Source organism: Gallinula chloropus (genome assembly GCF_964237585.1).
Source record: "Gallinula chloropus genome assembly, chromosome: 2".
Classification (NCBI taxonomy): domain Eukaryota; kingdom Metazoa; phylum Chordata; class Aves; order Gruiformes; family Rallidae; genus Gallinula; species Gallinula chloropus.
In genome coordinates, this window is record NC_140086.1 from 137627693 (window position 1) to 137646087 (window position 18395).

The 18395-nt window shown below is 44.5% G+C and overlaps 1 protein-coding gene across 1 annotated transcript in view; it reads right to left on the reverse strand.

The window, feature by feature from the left end:
* COL1A2 (collagen type I alpha 2 chain) overlaps positions 1-15814 on the reverse strand; it is a gene marked incomplete at its 5' end in the record, with an annotated part of 38466 nt that extends 22652 nt beyond the window's left edge. The window contains 18 exons of the mRNA XM_084260679.1: positions 9-107; positions 1417-1470; positions 3177-3221; positions 3318-3371; positions 3634-3678; positions 4989-5042; positions 5325-5378; positions 5893-5946; positions 6309-6362; positions 6692-6745; positions 6847-6891; positions 9109-9165; positions 10530-10613; positions 12197-12232; positions 12912-12929; positions 14543-14837; positions 14923-15373; positions 15745-15814. Coding sequence (XP_084116805.1) covers positions 9-107; positions 1417-1470; positions 3177-3221; positions 3318-3371; positions 3634-3678; positions 4989-5042; positions 5325-5378; positions 5893-5946; positions 6309-6362; positions 6692-6745; positions 6847-6891; positions 9109-9165; positions 10530-10613; positions 12197-12232; positions 12912-12929; positions 14543-14837; positions 14923-15373; positions 15745-15814 — 1623 coding nt within the window. The remainder of the gene's footprint in view (positions 1-8; positions 108-1416; positions 1471-3176; positions 3222-3317; positions 3372-3633; positions 3679-4988; positions 5043-5324; positions 5379-5892; positions 5947-6308; positions 6363-6691; positions 6746-6846; positions 6892-9108; positions 9166-10529; positions 10614-12196; positions 12233-12911; positions 12930-14542; positions 14838-14922; positions 15374-15744) is intronic.
* Positions 15815-18395: the final 2581 nt, after the last annotated feature.

Below are 18395 nucleotides of genomic sequence, written 5' to 3' on the forward strand. Positions count from 1 at the left end.
TTACTCACTGGAGGGCCAACAGGACCACTAGAACCGGGAAGTCCAACCTCTCCTCTTGGACCAGCAGGACCACTGGGACCAACATTTCCAGCAGGCCCAATTTCACCCTGTTTGAGAGAAGGATAGAGTCCTCCATCAGTGTTAGGGCAATAATAGAGCAATCCTGTATTAGCCTGGCATTAAGAAGACAATATGGTATACATAGTCCCACTTCAGAGGCCATGAAATCAAGGAGCTGAGAGATTTTAAGGCACTGAAGCTGGGAAGCCTAGATAAGTCCCATCAAAACTGATGGCTAAGCCAGGAATAGATGCTCATCATATCTAAGAAGCTGCATTATCACTGAGGATTACACAGGAGGCTGAGCTAGAAAAATCAGGATTACTGTTCCAGTCTTATCTGCAGTTGTGCACATCCAGCATTGTCCTGAGGTGCCTCATGGTGTATGAGACCTAATTGAACACCACCCTGCACCTTAAAATGCCAGTTGCACTGATGCAAAATGCAAAACCATGTCTGATCAGAGTGCTGTAGGATAGTGTTCAGTGGAGTAATTGATAGAAAAAAAGACTGTTGATTTTGCTCTCAGAAGCTTGTATTCACTAAGTCTATTACAAAAAAAATCAGCTAGTAATGACTTTTCAGCAAGTCTCTATGTAGTCAGAGTTCACCCTGGACACATACAGAATCTTCTCTTGAAACTGGACGCTGTAACCACAGTCACATCTACATCAGAGAAGACTTCGTGGTTTCCAAATGTCTTCCCTTTTGACAAAAATAACAAGAATGGAATCTCTAATTTTCTTCCTCTCTCCTGCAGTTAATATTAAGAGGTCTAGCAAACAGTATTTTCTTCTAAGTGTGGATCAATATAAGAAATGTTTTTCTGTTGAAACAGAGTTTGTCTATTTGTCTATTTGTGTTAAGGATGAAAAATTGCATCACACTACATTTAAGTGTATGCACCTCTGAGCTTCCTGAAAAATGGTCAGTGAAATTTTTAGATGCGCTAAATGGGACACACGTGCCCCAAATCCTTTGTCCCTTCTTGGACAAAGTAAAATTCAAAATAACAACAGTCTTACTCAAGTAAAAATGCTAAGATTTGAGCAATAACCTGAGTAATGTATTAAGAACAAAATGGTATTGCCCTAAACCTTAAGAGTTTCTCCATTGTAATTTCAAGAACTTGGTCTGGAAGTCTGATACCATCTATCTTCATCTGTGAACTAACTGCTGTATTTTAAACTAGCATTCATACATGATTTCTCAAAACACTGTAGGGATTCATCTGCATCCTGATCTTGATAAGAGAGGTATCCCATTTCGAAGAAGGGGGGTTTTAGTGCCTAGCAATACGAGTTACTATATTTCATCTTCAATGTCAAATGTACCAGGAGAAGACGATGTTCGTACCTTAGCACCAGGAGCACCTGGGAAGCCTGGAGGACCAGCAGCACCGATAGGGCCCTAGGAAATGGAAGGGAAACAGTTGTGTAAGGGTGTTTGATGATGACAGAAGCACCTTGCTTGCTGAAGTACACAGATGTAAGAAATGCACATTTTGTTACAGTTCCACCCATCACCACCTCAGAGTATCAGTTCCCTTTTGTAACTCCAAACTGACAGATTTGGTTCATTACTGTTAAGGGCAAAGGTCAATGCTGAAAAACATTCACTGTGCTGCTAAAAAAGTGTGAATTAAGCAATGATTGGTAAAACCTTGCCTTGAGGCCAAACACCTGAGGAAGAATAAACAGGGATGGGCAGAGACAGGCATCTGCAAAGCAAGTTATCTTGCTGTACAGTCCCACAAGGTATGAAGGTGAGCACTGCATTCTGCCACAGCAAGAGAAGGAAAAAAGACTAAATGCCCTGTAACACATGGATGAAAATTTGGACTTTCTGGATTTCCATTACAGTGACTCTTTCTGTGTTTTAATATTCCCAGTGGTAAGAAGAGTGTAACAGTATTTCTGGTTTAGTTTAAAAAAGTCTTAGTCAGTGCTACCCAGAACGTTTGTTACATGATAACTTCAGTATGTGTAAAGTAACTTCAGGCTGACATAGATGCTGAGACTCAAGACACCTTCCTGCTGTTGCCCATCCAGATCAACACCTCTGCAGGCAGCAGCTACAGAATATTTTTCCTTTGGTAATGTGTTTGCCTTCAAGATAGCTAAAATGCTTTGGTTCTACTGTAAGTATAACACCAGATTTTGGCTGTAAGGTCTCTATTTGTTTGCAATTAAAATGCCTAATAAAAATATTTTTCAAATACCCATATGGGAGAACTGAAGTGAAACTCCTACCTCTGGCAACCCTCCACTCTGTTAAAGCATGACAGATATTTGTAGTGACAAAGAGTAAAATCAACTTTATCAAAATCAACAGAGCCAGGTACATATTTATCACTGACTCAAATTTTGAAGGCAGGAAGGAAAAACTAATTCTGGGCTATTCATGACTTTTTTTACAGCTTTGAAATTAGACCCTTGCACGCACATTTATTTCACTGACATAAATGAGGCTTACTGAAGTTGGTGGTGTACTATGGCAACTGCTTTTAAAGGGATAAATCTGCACTGGATTAGCACTTAATAGAATAGTTATTGTTTAGTAAATGGATCAGGACAGTTGGATCTTTCTGGCCTTTCTCACTAGCTCACATAACCCAGGTATCAGTGGCGAATGAAAAACTTTAGCTACTGCTTGTCAGACAGGACAACATTGCAGGTGCACAGCTGTGTCCTGAAGTGCCTGTGACAGTTCCAGGGCATATCTAACTGAGGCCATCTGCAACATGTGCATGGTACACACCTGTTCAAAACTACACAGTCTTTTTAATTTTGGGATGAGACCTGTTCTGTTAGACTGATGGAAATGAGGATTCTGTTGATCAAGTGTTTCTTTGTGAAGTCACTAGTGCAAATGACTGAATAACTGACTCCTTTGATACAGACGTGTTTAATGTAAATCCCCAGGCTCTTGGTATATTGGCTACAAAGGGTTTATATGTTTTTTGGGTTGGGTTGTTTTTTTTTTAATTGTCTGATAGGAAACAAAGAACTGTGTTGCAGATGTCCACACTTCTGAGAAGCCCAATAAATGCTCCATAAAGAGGGACACAAGGTCTAACAGAACCAGATTGTTAAAGATCAACGACTGGAACTTACAGCAGGTCCAGTGGGGCCAGTGCTGCCATCACTTCCACGAGCACCCTGTGAAGAAACAGAGTTTGAAAAAAGACTCAATGATCAGAGAAAGCCACAGTCAAGTGGTCAGTCTTGACAACAAACAAATGGGAAGCCACTTACAGCTGGTCCAGGAGCACCTACTCTTCCTCTCTCACCAGGGAGACCACGAGCACCCTGAAAAAAAAAATTAAATTTGCTCATTTATACCTGTTTGCTGAACAAAGATACACAGATAAATTCTACTGCCTCCACATGAAGTGTGTTGCAACCATGCAAATATCTTCTGAATATTAATTATTCATTATCTGAATATTCTGAATATTCACATTAGAGTATCTAGCTAGCTGGAGTGTCAGTGGTGACAAAAACTGACCAAAATGCTGGCTGAATCCTATCTATCAGATTATAATTTTCCACAGAATCAATTAATACTTACAGGTTGTCCTGGGGTACCATTTTCACCAGGGGCACCAGGTTCTCCCTATAAAAAAGAAAGTTTGCAGGCCTGAATTAGTTAAAGGATTCTTTGGACAGACAGCACAACACCATCTAGAGAGATATTCAACTACTGGACCCTACTGTCCTTATCCTCTGTAGCACTTACACCACAGCATACAGTAACAGCACATTGGGTCTTGAGGGTGCAGACACTGTGACTATCCCTGCATATGCTGGAACATGGCCAGTTGGAGTCCTCTTAGAAGAGGAAGGCCAGAGCACGCCACTTCACTTACCTATCTTAGTTTTCTTCACCCCCTTTCTTTATTCTGATACTTACTCAAGTTCTTGCCTTCATCCCTGCCTGTAGTACTGTTACATCGTGAGTGATTTTAATTTATTATGCTTGTGTTTTCCAGTCAGATTTGCACTCTTACTAATAACTGTTCTTTCCTTTATTGCTTTATGTTTTTAACCTCCAAAGTCTGGAAAGACTGAGTGCTTGCTACCTCATTACTAAACTTTTTTTCTGGAGATTAACAACTTGCAGTGATACTGGAGACTGCTAATGAACAATTATGAACTCTCTACACAAGTAGTGCTAACCTCCTAGATACAAGCAATAGCAAGAATTAGTATTTGATATTTTCATTGTTATGTTAAAACCTCTTGAATATACATCTCCTGTGAATGAGTCACCAGTGTACAAGTTTCCTACAACTTAATACTGCAGCAGTGATTTTTAAGAACACTGCTATGAGGCACTGAGGTGGAATGGGAGAGAAACTGAAGAGGAAGAGTTTTCTAAGTATGTTTCTAGACCGTGTTTAAAAACATTTTTTAAAGATAGCGTTCAAATGTGCACTAATCCGAGGAAGGTGAAAAGAAGACTGTAAAGATAAATTGTCTTAACTCAGAAGAAAACTGCACTGACCCGAAGTTTTAGCAGAAAGCTTTACACTAGAACATGTGTCTCTCAGAGCTGGATTTTGTAGAAAAATAAGATCTTTTCATTTTAATGTGTTTTAAAATATTCACCAAAACACCAAATATAATCCATAGAAAAGCAGAGATAGTAAAAACCAGTCTTAATTGCTGATAACCAATTGTTAAGAGGCAAATTCTGCAGCTCTTCCTCACTGAAAGTGCTAACTTGACTGGGGGCTCAAGAATAAGCCCCAGGAATAATTTCTCTTAATGTGCACATATTTGTCCTATGCAAATCCAGTGACTTCTAGATTACTGCAGCTGGGAAATGTTTAATGACAACATGGAAGATTACTGGAGGGGATTTCGTATGTCTTGCCGGAGTGTGCTACAAATGCATCCTACATTATCAGATTTCATCTTTACCTTGTTGCCAGGAGTACCAGGTTGTCCCTTTTGACCATCCAGGCCATTGTGTCCCTATATGGAGGAGAAAAATAATATGAAGTGCATATTTTCCACTAATAGTTACAGACTCTTAATCTTGAAAAGTAAATCCTTTCCACACCAAATTATTGCCTAATACAATTTTAAGATTTGTTTTTTAAATCAGTCTTTCGTATCACAAGATATGAAAAACTTCAAAGAGCTTCATGCATTTAGAATGTACTTTCTTAACTTTGAGGGGATTTCCAGGGGTCTCCAGTATGCTGAAGTGTTGTCAGCCTTAACTGTTCAGGGAAAGCATATGTACAGACTCACCCTAATTCCCTTGAAGCCAGGCAGACCAGGAGTTCCAGGGAAACCACGAGCACCCTAAAAACATAAAGTGCATCAATGCTTGTTTCTCATCTACATAATGCAGTTAAATAGAAATAAGAAGCATAGGTTTTTCAATAAAATTAGTGAGTAGATTGGGACACGATCACTGAAGTGAGGAACACAGTCCATTCCCTAACATCCCAGGACCAGACTTGTTCCAAGACTAACACTAATAAACCTGATTTTCCAGTTCTGAATCTCAGAAATTTCAAGCATTAACATGAGATAACACAGCTGTTTTAGCTTTCTACACCAAGGGCCTCTGCTCACCTGCCCCTGTGTGGGGGCACTCCTCGCTAAGTCACTTCTGTTACTAATTGCACTAGCTTTACTGGGGAAAACAGCGCAAAACCACATCTCTATGATATCCCTGAAGGTAAGAACTGGAACTGGATTAATGTGCATAGGGAATATTACTAGACTGTTAACGTGGTGTAATCCAGAAACACCAGCAGGCTTCATTAATAACAGAACGGTTTTATATTGCATACAGCATATGGCTACGTACCTGAGGGCCAGCAACACCCCTCTCACCAGGTCTTCCAGGTTTGCCAGGGTGACCCTGAAAAATGCAGTAAAAATGTACTAAGAGGAAAACTCATTTTATAAAATAACAATGTAAACTGCTAAAAAAAGAAAAGGCATTGGCAGAGTTTCTCTTTTTCATTAAATACAGAGAGCTTGTTAGCTTCCAAGTTTCCCTCTTCCTGTATTCAGGAACCTGAATGTGTTTGGAGAGGTTTTGAAGTTATCCATTTCCAACATACATTATCTCTTTTACCATAAAATAATTAGTTTGGGGAGTTCTTTATCCAATGTTATAGAACAATATAAAAATTATGACCAACAGAACACTTAGCTTAACAATAACCTAATGTTAAATCACAGCCCAAAAGAGATGAGAAATATTTAATCACCACTTACATCTTCACCAGCCTTTCCTGGAGGACCAGGAGGACCACGAGGACCCTGGGGACCCTGTTAGAAATAGATTGTGGATTACTTAAAGCATCATTCTTCAGGTAAGTCTTTTCACTGGTTTCTGACTGGAGCTGGGGCATAGCTGGAGCCTGAACTGAAGCAAGGTCCTTCCATCCTAATTGACTTTGAACTTTTACGATTCCAATCTGAAGGAGTCTGAATCTGAGTGTTCAGCTCTGTGTCTGTAACAGAATCAAGCAGGAATAACCAATTCAAACATTCAAGGATGTGCATATAGATAGGAGGAAGGGGCCTAAGCATTACAAGCCTGCTTTGGTGTCCTATGTCTAATGCTAACAGTGTCTGCGTGTGAAACCTGTACTTACTGTTTGACCAGGTTCACCAGGCTCACCAGGAACACCTTGAAAACCAGGAGGTCCCTAGAAGAGGAAGGAAAATTTTGTTAGGGTTTGAACAAGCTATTTCATGGTTTTACATATATGTTAATGTTAGCCAGCAGGCGAGATGAGACTGTACTTACAGGGGGCCCAGATGCTCCAGGTGGGCCTCTAGGTCCCATTAAACCCTAGGGGAGAAAGTCACAAAATCTTTTAAAAAAACACCATTATCTGTAACACCAATTTCTAATACACCTAAAATATTGGTAAATATTACAGTTTTCAGAGTGCAATGTCCAAATTAAGTTGGGGTGGTTGGGAGATCTGCATGAATTTTCACAGGCAGTCCAATTGTAAACTCATCTGATGACAATGAACCAGCCCAGGGTCCTGGAGATGATGAGGATCATACCATTACAGTGTGGGGAACCTTTTGATTGATTAGGCTTCTTAATCTATTCTACCCTGTTAGCAAGTATGCTGGTTCATTCTTCTACGTACCCTCTCCTTTCCTGTGCATGAGCATCCTGAGTTTAAAGATAAGAGTCATAAAAACATATTAAAAAAAATAGTATTTTGGGCCTGTCAATTTTATCATGATTTTCAAGAAGCAAAATTGTAGAAAAAAAAAGTCATTAAAATGGTAGAGAGCTATGAGGGAAAATAAAGGTATATAAATTGCAGTATTGCGATGAATTGGGAGGTTCACACGTAATTTTAGAAAGAAATAAAACAACTTTTATAGATATTCTAAATACATCTATCTCCAGTAATGACCAATTTTTTATTTAAATATTCCATTGTTTTCTGGTTTTGAATAAATTACCTTCATTTCATCTCCAAAATAAGTCACCAGCATATTCGCCTTTACTGAATTTAGAATTTACATGCATCTTAAAAAAAGGTCAAAAATCACTTTTAAAAAGGAAATTTCCAAAAGTACTGCACTTCCTTTTAAGCTTTACTAAGCAAGCAACTTTGAAGTGAAATTTAATTTAGACTTCTATTGTTCAAACAAATGTTATATGAGATGTTTCAACAGAAAGGATTATGTTTTTAATTGATTTTAAAAATTCTTGGGAAATCTTTTTAGGTTTTCTTGTTACAAGATTAAAATCGTGACCAACTTCTGAATGGCTTATGTAGCTTTCCTTTAAGACTGAATACTTTTTATTAAAGGGAATAAACACATATTAAATCCATGCATTCAGTTACGGAAGCTAAACCAATCTTGTGGCTATAAAAATACGCAGTAATCTTGTGAAAAGTAACTGTTTCTGAACAGTCTGGATCATGTTATGCATAAGCCCTGTGAATCTCTTCATAAATTATATTTCCTAATCTTTTCCCTCCTTTTATATCTTTCCAGTCTCTCACATTTTCTTCATAAAACTTAAAAATTCCTCACAGTTGGTAGATTCTACTGCTGTTGCTGTGAGATGAATCCTGCCTGACTCATTTAGAACTCAGAGACTGTGACACCCCAAATAAATCCCCATCTCCAAAACATTCTGATTTGCTGTCAAACACTAAGGGCAGAACTTGATTAAAGATATGCCTGTTTTCCTATATTTAGTATTTAAATGGGTGTCAAAATATTTTCAAACATTCATTTAATAATAGACTTTTCAGGAAGGGAAACAAGCACTTGACCCAGAATAGTACTGGGCAGCCTTTACCCATTGGATGCATTGTCTGTGATGTCAGTGTGTGTGTGGTGAATTTAAGCCACATCCTGCTATCTATGTACATGGGAATTATCTGCTAAGATCAGGAAGGGTTAGAAACTCATGTGGAGAGGTATACAGTATACAGTAACCAATAAAGGTTCCTCCTCAGAATAACCTCGTAGTAGCAAAAGCTACATTCAGTTGTTGAGAACCAAACGTGGTGGACAATTTCCTACCAAACCTGTGCAATCCAACAAGTTCAAAAGGGTGGTAGAGCCATGGGAGAAACATGGTCACCAAGTGGAGCTGGCATACTGAGCTACTTTCCAGATCTATGACTGCTTCAGAAAGGAGCTTTACAGTCATTCTTTAAACACAATCTTCTCCATATTGGTAAAGTAACACCATATCAAAGTGTATGTGTTACCTGACACATCAGATTATCAGATTCACTGATTCCTTAAGTGTGGTCAACAGACAGAATTAAAGCATTAGACCCAGTAGCACTACACTCACATTTATACAGTCCCAAGACCACATTTCAAGTCCTAAGACTGTATTTCAAACACTTCACATTGTCCTACATCAAAGGATCAGTTTACAGTCTGGCTCAAAAAATGATCAAAATGCTAATTTTAAAACTATGCTTTGCATTAATACAGCTGATTTAAACTCAAAGGAAACTGCTAAACAAGTTATAAAGACAAGTTCTCAAGTGCTAAATCATATACTTACCATAGGTCCCGGGCCAAAATCAGCTGCTTTAGATGGATCATATTGAGCAGCAAAGTTCTGTAGTGATAGAAAGGTTGAAATAAAAATATTAAAATTTGTATCTTAAAAAGTATTGCTAATTATCATTCTACATAAAAGTCATCTGACTTGCTATCCTTGCTACGTGGTATGGTAAACATAACACTCAGTAAAACGTATGCATACATAAACCTCAGTAAACATGGCCCTGTTATAAATATGTTTCTATTCCCTTGTTTCCAGAAAGACTTGATCTTACTATGAAGGCCCTTTCACACAATGGCCTCAAATATCCATGCAGTAGTAATACAGAGGCATTGCAGTACTGTGAACTGAAAATTAAGAATACAAATTCAGTGGTCATTTAAAATTGAACATTTTCTTGAAACCTTCCAATCATTCCACCTGATTTCCCACAAGGGAAGATATCCATATTTTTTCAATGCACTGCCTAAGTAAAATTAATATGCCAGCCCTGACTCTGGGATGAGGTGGGCCCTTCAGCTTCAACAAGATCTGAGGAGCATGCAGCCTCAGAAACACTGTGCTGGGTTTTTGATCTTTTGTTAACATAAGTTTTGTAGGCAAAGATGCATCTGGTTTTGTAGAGTACATTTTCCCTCTTCACTAAATGGGAAAAAATCTATATGATGTAACTGAAAATCCTTTTCTTTTCTTGTTTTCTTAGCATATTAAAATAATAGAAATTAATGAAAGTAGTTTGGGGTTTGCTAATAGGAAAATAAATTACTGCTATTCCGTATTGAAGGCTTAAGAGCTGAGCATTCTTCCATGCAGGAGGATTTACTAAAATTCATTGATATGATACTGTCTATGTCTTCATGCTCTCCGTGCAAGCTAACATCAAACAAAGAGTTAAAAGTCAGTATTCTGCAAAGAATACTTGATGGACACTTCTGCACAAAGTGTGCATGTGGCACAGGCCTCTTACATTCTTCAGCATAAATACAGGCAGGAATGATAAACTCTAAAATAAGATATTCTATTCTAAAGGACTTTTCAGTATGGCCTTAAAGATAGTCTTCTTCAGCTTATTCCAATACAGTTGCTGTTCCCCCCTCACCACCACTAAGTGCCATTTCTTTTCCCCATACGCTTAACTGCACAGGTTTCATTTAGTTGATTCGTTAATTGCTAATTAAGAGGGTTGACTCTCTCCTGTACGTAAGTCCCTGCTGAACACTAAGTCCAAATTCACCGTTGAAAATACACATCACAAGGAGGCAGACTTCCATTGGAACTGGGACTGTCAATATCTTGCCGACCAGAAGAGAATTTTTCCTTTAGTCTCTAATGCAACATCAGTGTTTTCCAGCAGACATGCACTTCAGTCACAAAGCACACATTATTGGTTTCTGTAATAGAAAGTTTGGATGCCTTACTCCACCAAGACCTGGAGGACCAGGGGGGCCTGGAGGACCTGGTATACCATCTTCACCATCTCTGCCTGGTGGACCTGGTGGACCCTAGAGTCAAAAGGAGGATTAAAAATTGAACTGTAAAGAAATCTCTGAAGGGATAAATTAATTAACAATCATGTACCTACAGCATACATGACAGCAGCGCTATACATGCAGTTTCAATAAATGGTTAAGTTTAGGAAATCAGCACAGACAGATTTTACATGGCCTTGCCACACCTTGTAGCAGTTATTTACTGTAGTTTGATATTTGAGAAGATTCATGGGGGCAATATTGGATTTATGTTACCAAATTGAGAAGTTTCATTTTAAACGACCAAATTTTGGACCCAGGAACCCCAAGTGATCCATGTGGAACCACACAACCTGTCAGGCTGTTAGTGAGAGCCAAAAATTTGACCAACTGGAGACTGGCAGAAGTTTGCCATAATGAAACAAACCAACACAGATCCAGAATAAGACAAAGGTCCTTTTTTAAATCAGTCTAGACTATTTGCTGGTATAGCTCCACATTCAGTGACAATAAAACAGTGCTTTGCTACAGGTTTTGGATACTGTCACTTTGCTACTGCTATTGTAACTTTTTACAGCAACATTTTCCTTATATTCTTTCATCCTCAATGCACAAAACTGGTCAAGTTTTGCCATTGTGGCAACTGGGATATGGTATTTCATTCGGTCTGTATTTTGGACTCAAGTTTGGAGCTTGATGAAATCCATAATGAAAGTCTTATGGATTTCTAAAGGAGCAGGATTAATCTTGCTGCCTTCAGGACAAAGCATCCATCTCATTTCATTAAACAAACTCAGGTAGTCATAGCGTAAAACAAATAACCAGTTGACCTTACAGATACAGTCTTCCTAATAGCTCCTGTTACGCTTGTCAGCATATTGTGATCTAACTTCAAGAGCTGCCTATCAGTACTATGGCATTTTCAGAGGCCAAGCAAGCCACGGTAACTACACACTGCCCAGATAAGGCTGTGAATTTCAGAAAACCACTTTACAAGAAGCAGCAACAATGCAGAAGAAAATAAAAACCAAAGCAGATATCAGTAATATGAATCAACATTACAATTACTCAACTGTCCTTATTTATGGTTACTGTTACAACAGCCTTTAACAATATCCACTATTTGACTAATAGAAGGCAGATGACAAATGCCTAGCTGCCAAGAAGAGAGCTTTTTCAAGTGTTCTTTGGAGGACCAGATAATCAACAATCTTCAAAACTAGCTTTTGACTATTTGGGTTTGAAATAGAGAGCTTATCCATATACCATATTGCTCAAAGACTACATTCTTACGTGTCAACTTTCCCTTTGGAAATTTCATGCTCTATTTCCACTGTGGAAAGTTGGAAAAAAGTTTTTCAATCCATCACTTGGAGTGCTAGGCTGCTGTCTGAGTTCAACCACATCTACTCAGGCATGATGAACATAATTATATTGGTGAGGTATTGCCAAGGGAGAATTTGGTTTTTTTTTTTTAATGAAATTGTACACATAAGCTTCTCCAGATATATTCATTTAATCTCACATCAATGCCTAAATTTAGGGTTTTTTTCCTACTGGTCTTCCAAGAATTCTTCAAAGATCACAAGCAAGTGAACGTCAATCTAATTCCTTACCCTTTCTCCCCGTGGCCCTTTGTCTCCTCTGGGGCCCTGGTGGAAGAAAACAAAACTTAATGAGTTACTGTGGAAATTTTCAAGGATGATAGAGGGGAACTGATACATTAACAATAATTAGTGCACATGAAAAACAGAAAGACCACTCATACAGGTCCGGTAGCTCTCTTCCACAGACAGCATATTCTTTTTCCACAAGAACTAACTAGAAATACATTAGTCACTGTCATCACTATGTCAATTAAAAGTATCACTGCACAGTCCACAGAAGTTCCTGCAAAGTTGGTTTGATTCTCTAATGAATAACTGGTTCTGTCTTCTGACTTTTTAAAATAAAAGAGTAGAATCCATTTAACCTGTTAGATCTGTACGGATATTGCTGAACTGCTCAAGCCATGCAAATCCTTCCAAAGGAACACTGGTTGAACAAGAAAGTTACTTTGATGCAGTTTATTTCTTGGTAGGTTTAGTTCTGCTCTTTTTTTAAAGCAGTATAAATTAAATAATTCAATTTACCCTGATGTTAAGATGCTGCACTTACTGTTCACTCTTTTTTACTTTCTACTCATCTCAGTGCTACTGCTATTCTGAGGGAACCCTGGAAATAATGAATGTAGTTAATTTTCCTTTCATCCAATATTCAACAAAATATTAATGTGCCTAGGAATATCTGACATCATCTCCATTTCCACACCAGAAAAATAAAAGTGCTTACCTTCCGCCCTGCAGATGCCTGGAAAAAAATAAAGAAGAGAATTTTAAAAAAGGCTACAATTTCTCATGGCATTTTAAACTAAAATAATGTACAAGCTTAGACTCATCTTCTCACATAAATATACAGTACTGAGAAAATATATAGTTAAGTATGCCCCATGGTTCTAAATTACTATGAAAGCTAGTTTATTGTATAGCAAAGACAAATAAATGTAACTACACCTATTAATGCCTATGAAACTGGCATTAAAAAGCCACACCTGAGTCCTTTCATAATCCTTCTGTGCAGTGAAATACAGATGGCAAGACTGGCTTTAAAGCACAGTCATCTCCAATCCCAACTGCCAGGTATAATGTCCAAACACCACTGCTCCGTTACTTTCTCCTCATGGCCTTTACACCTATGAAGGCAGTCTCTTAAAAAAGGCCGTCCCACTTGAGAAATTGGGGTGGGTACTTTTCCAGGCAGCCCCTTAAGGATTTCATCGGTATCTTTCCATGACCGTCTAGGGAATTAATGTCAGTAAATAATACCACTGCAAAAGAGAAGCCTTGCCTGTTCAATGAAGTTGAGAGTTAGGTATTAGGTAAAAAATAATTATACTGACCTCACTCACATCTGGAGAGAGAAGGGGGGGAAAAAAAGGAGACAATTAGAGTGTGGACTCAGTTACAAGTTTTACATATCAAAGCTTTTAAATCAAAATGCATGTTTGTTTATTTCCTTAATATAAGAAACATTTTCTTAATGTAATTTCTTTTAAGATGATTATTGTAAAGACACACAGGTGAGATTGCTATGTAGTTCATATTCAAACCAGACTTGCTAATGAAGTTACGCCAAATCATATGGCTGATACAGGCGTCTATAAGCCAGCTCTAAGGATGCTTTAACATTTCTCCGTGGGAAAAACCACACGTGTCTATTTTCACATGTGTGCATGCAAAAGATGAGTAAACCCAGGCAGGCTGACACATTAACATATTAAATCATAGGAGTAATCTTAGATTTTAATGTAAATAGCCCCATCTTGCTTTTTATGGGGAACAGTTCTGCCTAAACACACTTATTTTCACAATTTCCTGTAAAGTGCCACAGTGTGTAACAGGAACAGTTGGAAGCTATTAAACGCCAAAGAACAAATAATTTTCTCTCTATATTATTAACTACTAAGCACACCCTTGTTAATTAGTTGGAGATACTAATATTTAAATTTTTTTTTCTTATGAATTTCAAGCAATTAAAACCCTGTTCTGCCTGAAGCCTACCACGGGTAACCCCGCCTCACATCACACGTTAATGCCAGCTGTTTGACGTTACAACAGGTTGTTGGGAGCTTCTTCCACAAAGGGTCGCTTCGGCACCGTTACGGTCACACTAAATCCAGACGACTCGTACGGTCCAGCCACAAGGCACCAGCGCTACGAAGCGCTGCGGCACCACGGCCCGACACCGACCGCCTACGCCAAGCACACAGTTAGAAACGCTGCTGCCCCGCGGGGGATGGTGACACTGGCGACCACAGCATCTTATCTCGGTAGGCGGCATCCCCGCCGGAACCGCGCCGGCTCCTCGCTTTGCGAGGGTGTTGCCACCGCTGCCTGTCACCGGGGGCGCTGGGAAAGCTGTACCCGAGGGAGCGGCCGCGGTGCGCCAGGACAGGCCTCAGCCCGGCGGCCCCGCCAGAACGGCCCCACGGAGGATGCCCACCAAGGGCATCCTCCAGGCCACGGCCACCGTGCCGCCCACCACCACCCCACGCCTCGCCGCTGGCAAAGGCGAGGCGCTACCGGGGGCGCGGGAGGCACCTTCCCGCGGGCTCCGAGCGCCGGGAGCAGGCAGCGCAGGGCTGTTCCCTCCCTCCGCCTACGAATGCGGCCAGACCCCAGGTCGAAGTTAGTCCCGCGGCGGAACGGCGACGCGGGGCTAAGGAGGGGACCCCACAGGATGGCGCCCAGCAGGCAGGCTCGGGGAGGGATTCGCCTCTTCCCCAGCCAAGCGCTTTGGGCACGTTTCTCTCCCACGGCAGCGTGTGGGGGGGAAGCTGCGCTCCTCCGCTAGCGAGGGCGGGAGACTACATCCTCTGCGCAGCGAGCGGCGGAGAGCCGCGCTGCAGCCGCGGGGAGCCCCATTCCCATTTCCACTACAGCCACGCAGTACTCCTCCCCCGCCTCTCCCGTCCTGCCTCGTACGAGCCTCCCGTCTCCGGGGACCCCCGGAGGGCGGGCTCAAGTGTCCGGGAAGCCGCGAACAGCTCTCTCCCGCCGCACTGGGTCGGAGTGCACTCAGCTGCCCCGCTCCGCCTCCAGGGGGCGCCAGCGGGCGCGGCGGGGCGGCGGCTGACGGGCCCGGCAGGGAAGGGAGCTGCCCGCCGCCCGCATGCCCTCCCCGCGGGGGGAAGGGGCCAGCCGCCGCTCGCCCGCTCCGTCCGGTTCCCCCTCTTCGGCAAGCGCGCCTCAAGTCTCACAGAAGTGCAGTCTGGGTGCAGCCTGGCCTCTTCTGCTCGCTGTAAACGCTCTCTTCACGCTCCTTGAGCATCTGCTTTTCAATTAAGGCTTTGCATTCTCCTTTGGATACCAGCCCGTCTCATTGTTTTTGGGGTGGAGGGGGGAACTCGTTGGCCTTTTGCCATCTTTTTCTATTTCTGAGATAAAAGCAGCTAGATTCTGATCTGGGGCGGAGGTGGCAGTTTTATGAAAGGGTCTCTCTAGCTTGGGAAGCTGCAGCTGCCCGCAGACCTCCATCCGCGGGGGAGACGTCTGGACAGAGCGCGGAGAGTCGGACGGCCGCCCCCTGACACCACCCATGCCACAAACAAGCTAAAAGCACTTACGTTGGCTTGTTGCTAGGTATGAAGTTACTGCGAGCAGCAACAAAATCCGTGTATCCACAAAGCTGAGCATGTCTAGTTGCAAGACATGCAGACTCCTTGTGGTGCAGAGTCCCTGGTCGGTGGTTAGCTATTACCTATGGGACGCAGGCATACAGTCTTGAGGAGTAACTCCACACTTAGCGGAAACCTGCTGCCCGGGATGCTAAATTAATCAAGCCCCGGTCCGCCCTATTTATACCGCAGGAGGGTCCCGGGGCTGCGAGTCACCGGCGGCGAGGCAGCCAATGGGCGCGCGGCGGCCGCGGGGCCCGCGCGGCTCCCAGGCCGTCACGTGCCCCGTGTCTCCGGCCCGGCGCGGCAGCCTTGGCAGCGGCGGCCGCGGGGCGGAGGGGGCGCGGGGTCGGCGGGGGAGGGGTCGGCGGGGGAGCGAGGGAGGCGGCGGTGTTAAATTGGTTCCATGCTTTGAGGACGTGGACACTTTTGAGGCTTTCGGGAGGAAAATCTGACTCGTCGTCTGAATTTTTTTCTCTTTCTTTCTTTCTCCCCCCCGCCCCTCCCCACCCCCTCGGCGTCCCCCGCGCCTCGCCCTGCTTTTCTGGGCTGCGCGCCCCGGAGCCTCGCCGGGCGGCCGGTTGGCAGCGGCCGGGAGGGCGCTCCGAGGGCTTTCAAAGCAGGAGCTGTCCAGGACCTGGGGAGCCTCCCGCCTTGCTCAGATCGCGGCGGGGACGCGGACAGGGGAGCCGGGAGGAAGCCGGACCCGCTGCCCAAGCCCTCCCCACCGTAACCGAGGGCAAAAGGTGACGCTCCCCCTTCACCAGAGGCCCCAAGGCTCCCGGACCCTTCAGCACGGGGTGCAGACAAACTGTCAGCCCGGTCCCTCGCCCCTCGCGTTCCCCCGCGGGCAGCCGGCATGGGTGCTCGGCTCCCTGCAGCGACCAGGGGGCAGCGACAGCGGCCCGCTCGCAGCCGACCGCGACAGAGCCCTTTCGCATCCCGGCTGTCCGGTCTCCCTAGGGAGGTCTCTCCGGCTCGGGCAAGAGAGCCGCGAGGGTCCTCTGCGGCTTCGCGGCCGCTCGGGCAGTGTGCGTGAGTGAGGGGGGAGCCTGCAGGGACACCGCGGAACCCGGCCGTACCCAGCGCTACACGCCTCCCGGTCCGTTAAACACAGGCGCTGGAAGGAGGATGGGGGCTCCCGGCAGCTCCCCTTCCAGCCGGCCACCCGCGCACCCAGATGAGGGGAAAGCTGGCGGGGTTGCTTGCCACGTCTGTCCGGCAGCCGGCTTCTCCCTTCTGGGGGCGGGGAGGGAGGGGGGGTAGGGGAAAGAACGTCGCGGGGCGGGTGGGGGGGGGGGAGGATGGTGCGAGGAGACGGACGACGTCGAGTGCTCCGCGGCGCCGAAGGACGCTGAGGGGCAGAGAGGTACCCGCGCTGCGCCTCTGAGAGCCGGCAGGGACAGCCTGGCCCCGGCGGCGGGCAGCGGCACCCCTTCTTCCTTCCTGGGGCGCCTCTGCCCCAGGGACTGGGGTCGGGGGGACTATAGGCACTTGGGGTTGCCCATTTCGGCCCCGCCGCCCTCTGACCCGCGGCAGCCGAGGGGAGCTGACGTGGTGCTGCTCGCCGGGCCAAACGGCGGCCGCGGCCAGCCCTCCTCCCCGCCCAGGGGCTCCTCCAAGGCAGGCAGCCGGCCCCCTCCCGGGCCCCCTCTGCTCGCTGAAGGGAGTCCCGGCCAGAGGTAACGGCGAAGGCAAATGGGAGCCCCGCCTCAGAGCGGCCCCCCTCTCCGGGGCGGAAGGGGCGCCCCTTCCCTCCCCCAGCCCCTGGGTGTGGGTCGCCAAGCAGGCGGATCCCGCTCAGACACACCAACGAGGCGCACGGAGCCTCCGCGCTGGCGGGGGAGCCGCGGCGGGGGAGGGGGAGGGCTCCCGACAGCCGGGCCGACGAGGCCAGCCGCCTCCTGCCCACCCCTCAGCGGAGGGGGTCGTCTCTCCCGCAGCCTGTGTTTGGGGAGGCGCAGGGGGTGTATCCAGCCCTTATTTATAGGCTGCCTCCGTGGGGGACGCGTACAGAACGCATGGGAAAGGTGAGAGGTGGGTGTCGTCTGAGAGGGGACCCCGCGGAGGTTGTGTCCCTTGGGGGTCTGCCGCCGCCGAATGCAGCAGCCCCCCTTCCAGGCATGTCGGGGGCAGCCCCGCATACATACCCAGGCTGAGCAGCCTGCCTGAAGCCGCCTCCACGCCCGGGATGTGCATTGCCGACCGGGAGTGCTGATGGAATGGATAACGTGTGGGACAAACAGCACGCGGAATTAGGCTGTACGTGAAATCAAGCCTGCAGCCTGCATAAAGAACTCCCAGCATTTATGGAAAGGTTGTCCAACGAAATATGCCTGACCACAAAATAGGGGGCAAACAGGAGACTGAAAATAAGTTATATGGCATAAACAGTACAAAGTATTCTTTCAGATTATCTTCCAAGTGAACGGTATCAATTTAAATCAGTAGGATTTAAAATTAATCTGGTCAGAAAAGTTAACTTCTTTAAGGTTTATACCAGCATAAACATAAAATAGCTCAGTGAGCTTCGAACAAATCAAAATAATAATTGAAATTAGACCCAAAGCACTGAGGCTCAAGTCCACGTATTTCCTGAC